The 4708-nt window shown below is 33.6% G+C and overlaps 1 protein-coding gene across 3 annotated transcripts; it reads right to left on the reverse strand.

The window, feature by feature from the left end:
* Positions 1-316: 316 nt before the first annotated feature.
* On the reverse strand, positions 317-4204 carry LOC100800397 (sucrose-phosphatase 1). 3 transcript variants are annotated; one of them, XM_003535784.5, is made up of 9 exons: positions 3933-4204; positions 3536-3683; positions 2981-3280; positions 2760-2861; positions 2443-2637; positions 2063-2350; positions 949-1135; positions 706-752; positions 317-626 (listed from the first exon to the last, which is right to left on the reverse strand). In XM_003535784.5, the coding sequence occupies exons 2-9, from the start codon at positions 3593-3595 to the stop codon at positions 549-551; spliced, it is 1257 nt and encodes a 418-aa protein (XP_003535832.1). In that variant the 5' UTR covers positions 3596-3683; positions 3933-4204; the 3' UTR covers positions 317-548. The 3 variants fall into 3 exon arrangements, with proteins under 3 accessions (XP_003535832.1, XP_006588892.1, XP_006588893.1); XM_006588829.4 differs by having other exon boundaries at positions 3536-3618; positions 3933-4199; XM_006588830.3 differs by having other exon boundaries at positions 3536-3618; positions 4134-4170.
* Positions 4205-4708: the final 504 nt, after the last annotated feature.

The following is a 4708-nucleotide window of genomic DNA, read 5'->3' on the forward strand; positions in this document are numbered from 1 at the left end:
CGCACAACAGTCACACGCAGGGGACCTTATCGCAAGAAAATAATTAAAGTTGCGATTCAAGAATTTGAATAAACACTGAACTTTAGAGAGCTTGAAGCAAAGACAAACAAGAAATTAGAAGCCAAAATACAGAAACTGCAAATTGCCCCATGCTTTACAGAAGTTTAATATAAACATTTACAGAACACACAATTTTTCTAACTCAATTGGAAGGAGAATATTATGATTTTTATTATTCTATTAATTATGCAAATGATGAATCCCGTTCAGCCGAAAGGTAGGGGAAAAAAGAATAAAAACCAGACATAACAACAGATTGAAATAACCTATAATCAAGCCGATGTGTTAAAAATTGGATTCTCATGACAGCTATGCAACCAGAAAAGATTTACAGTAAATTTGAAATACATATGACATAAGACACCTTCACATGATGGAAGGTCTTTAAAAATTTCAGGAATAGAAATTACTTTGTGATTGATTACATTACATTTATTGCAGAAGTTATCACAAGACACACGGGAACTTGGATAAGCCGTAGGAACAAACTAAAGTATCCATAAACCTTGCTCTGAGTTTTCCAACCAGGTTTCATGCACATGCACCCAAGTGAACCAATCCGAATCCTGAAACTCAAATTTCATTCTTAGAAAATATTAAATACAAAACATGAAAAAATGTTGATGTTGATGCATTACAACATACCTTTTTGCTTATTATGGCGGTAACAACACAACCCTGCCGCTCTTCACCTGCGATGTTGGCAAATTAGCAGTAGCTAAAATGGTAAGATATCCAATGCCAAATTTTCTAATTTCCTTGCAGATAGATTATTATTCATAAAACCAATCCCAACATAAAAACATGATATAGAATTGCTTATTTTGAGATACAAAGGGGTGGGAAATGAAAAGAGCATAAAAAGCAAAAAGTTATGCAAAATCATACCAGATAACTCCCACTTGTCAAATTTCACTAGCCATGTATCTGAACCTAACGGTGTAGCCAATAAATCATCCACCCAAATCCTGAACTGTTTTCCCTGTTTGTCACCATGCACCTTTCTAAGAATATTTACATACTCCTTAATATTATGGTCAGCACCAGAAGGATGGATAAAGAAACCAGATGGGAGCTGCATATTAAAAGAAAGAACAATTTAGATATTTATCAAAAAGAAACTTTACAAAAAGACTTTACTATGAAAAAGTCATGTCCAAATGTGCCGCTGGAAAAATAAAGAATTCGTAGATCAAGAAACAAGAAAATGAGAAAGGGAAAATACAAATATTATGGTGGGAAGATAGAGAACAAGAGGGAGAAAGAAGCTTTTCTGATGACTTGTGATAGAATTTCCCAGAAATCAACTGTGGAAATGCCTCATTCCAAGCTATTAAAATGGTTGAACAGTTGAGCAAGAATGTGGAATATATAAGAAAATGTAGGATGGTCATATGTAAAAGAGATGGAGAAAGAAGCTTTTCCGACAACTTATGATAGAATTTCCTGAAATCAACTGTGGAAATGCCTTATTCCAAGCTGTTGAAATGGTTGAACAGTTGAGCAAGAATGTGGAATATATAAGAAAATGTAGGATGGTCATATATGCTAATGATAAAACTTAATGGTTGTATAGAGAAAAAAAAAACATAATATTGAAGGAATATATTCTAGAAAAGAAAAATATACGCTAAAATAAGATATTCTTCAGCAACAACATTCACTCAGAAAAGGGGAAATAGGAAATTATACCAAAGCAAAATGAACAATATACTAAAAAACTTAAGACCTGTAAAAATAATAGGCAAATTGATTGATTACACCCCAGATATTCATTCTATTTTGCTATTTAATTTCCTGTTTGTAAATCTTAGAACTTGCTAGTCCTTGAAAAGTGAATATAGAAACAATGCAGTGAAGAGGAAAAGAGTTTTCAGTTCATATTTAAAAAAAAATGGTAAAATGGACTTAATTAGGATAACATTTCAAATGCCCAGTAGTCTGCAAACACAAATAGAACACACAATAGGTAATCTGTAAAGATAAAGGATATCAGACATACAGTGGTTGCCTTTAAACCAGAAATAAACAGCTCCGTTTTCTCAACTTCTGCACGCCTCCATGATTCGAGTAACAAACTAAAGTTAACCATTTCAAGGCCTGGAGATCCATTTTCAACGTTTTGTCCAATGTCTGAAACATCTCTAGGGGACAGGTTTAGGCCTAACTTAAAATGACCTATGGCTTGTATTATCCCAGATGCGCAACGCTCTGAGGCATGAAGAATCTTGGGGTTATCTTTTGCATTTTCTGCATGCCACTGCAACAGTTCCTCTTGGGCATTGCTTACCTACACAACGAACAGAAACAAATGCAATAAGCAATATCTCAACTTTTAACCAGCAAGACAAAATATGGCAATAAACAAGCAAAACCACCAACCATGACTCCATAAACTCCCGGAATGCTGAACAGCTCGGCATCATTTCCAGAGTCACCACAAACAAGAGTATTAACAGGTGGCTTTCCCTCAGTCTCAAACTTTTTGAGCAGATAGGCAAGAGCTTGGCCTTTGCCAGCACCTTTTGGTAATACATCCAAATCAACTCCTCCACTATATATTATTTTAACATCTAACTGGCAAAAAATTACCCAATGTTATGGATCTATATACAAAGTAAGGTGTCAAAAAATCTAAATTACATACAAAAACTATTCATGAAAAGAAAGCAATGAATATAAGTGTCATTATATCTTACCCCACGCCCTTCCAAAACCTTAGAAAGAGTCTCCGTAACATGCTTAGCCTTGTCTTTCTCAACATAAAAGCTAACCTTGTGCGGCCGTTGTTCTGTTTCAGCCTGCACCATCAATCATGAATCAAACTAATTAAGATGCTAGCTCAAAAGAATAACCAAAGAATCAAACAAGATACACTATACACCCAAATCAAAGAAGACAATCTGAAAACAAACCATACCTGACGCTTAAGTTCGGGAAACTTGCTTGTTTCCTCGATGACTATGTCCTTATCCCATTTCTGGTTCAAACACCGAACCCATCCATCATCAGGCACCATTGATTTCCCATAAGTAATCTCAGTCCCCACAGACATAATGGCTATATCAGGAGTTATCAGAGGCTTTTCCTTCCTCAGTTGTTTGTAGAGTGTAGGTGACCTTCCAGTTGAGAACACCAGCAGAGAATCTTGGCGATAATGGGCTTCCCAAAGGGCATTGAACCTAAAAAGGGACCAATTCTCAGAATCATGATGATCAACCTGCACACGAAACATATCAACCATTCAAATCACAACCAACATCATCACCACCGATAACAACAACAATAATAACAAGGCTTTAACTTTTAAATAACAGTCCATGACTGCGATTTTGGCTGCAACATCAATGTTTTTGGGCTGTCTGTGACTGCAATTAAGGCTAGCATTTGTCCATGTTTTTGCGACGAAATCGTGACCCCAGATTAAAAATTTTGAAATAATCAAACAATAAGATGAGCAGTTACAGAAACATACCATTGTGTGATCAAGATCCGAAACAATCATGAGCTGCGGAGAAGATTTTAGGCGATCCATGATGTCCAATCCCCAAATCAATCCTTCAGATAGGAATTCAACACAAAGAGGGAAAGATTATTGAATCAGAATTTTATGCAGTACATTCCTGAATCCAAATTAACAAATAAATCAAAATGACGACGACAATGATGGAAATCACAATTATCTTTTTTTTATGAATAAATATTATTTTATTAATTTTATTAGAAATATTAGTTCCCGCTAATTAAGTTACTCATAACTAAAATATAATTTTTTTTTTACCGAAAAGTGGGCTTATATTGAAAGTTGAAATGTAAAACACTTAGTTGGGAGAAGTGAAGTAAAGGAAGAAGGCGAAGGTGATGAGAATTACCTGTATGAGAATGAATAGCTAGAGATTGTGAAGTTATATATAATAATATAATATTATAAATGTAATCAGTGTACCATATATTTTATATAATGTTATGATTGAAGGAGGAGAAGAAGAAGAGGTACTGAGGAAGAAGGGATTGCAGTGTGACTGAGTCACAGATGAGAATATAACGGAAATCGGTTAGCGCTTATTCTGTACCTGTGACTGTGAGGGTAAGACGTTCACCCACACGTCACAACCAAAAAAACAAATATTATAGAGGTTATTTTAAACTGAAATTCAACACAAGAATTTAAAACTCATGGATTTTTACCCTCTTGATTAATTAGAAATCATTCCTAAACTGATTTTTAATGTTAATTATTATGAAAGTTAGCAATACTCTATGTGATTAGATACTAATATTCAAAGTAAATACAAATAATTAAATTAGAAAAAACTTAGATTTTTTCCCTGTAAAATTAAGATAGATGTACTCGCTTTGATATAACTATTAACAATTAATTTGACACCACTAATCAGAGAGTTCATAAATTTTGTTTGCGTAATCATTTTGTGTAAAATTCGTTTTATTACTAAAATAGGTAATCCGAGTACTGAAGAACTGTTTTTATAGAATTTTATTTTAAGATAAAGATTTGGAACTATTTTTATAACAATAAAAAGTACCACAGAAGCTTTTTTTTTTAACTGAGTATAAGTGGTATCTTTTATAATTAATTTTGAAATATTTTTATTTTCTAATGCTCTAAAGTTTTAAAATTAAAATAGTG

Source organism: Glycine max, chromosome 10 (assembly GCF_000004515.6).
Source record: "Glycine max cultivar Williams 82 chromosome 10, Glycine_max_v4.0, whole genome shotgun sequence".
NCBI classification, from domain to species: domain Eukaryota; kingdom Viridiplantae; phylum Streptophyta; class Magnoliopsida; order Fabales; family Fabaceae; genus Glycine; species Glycine max.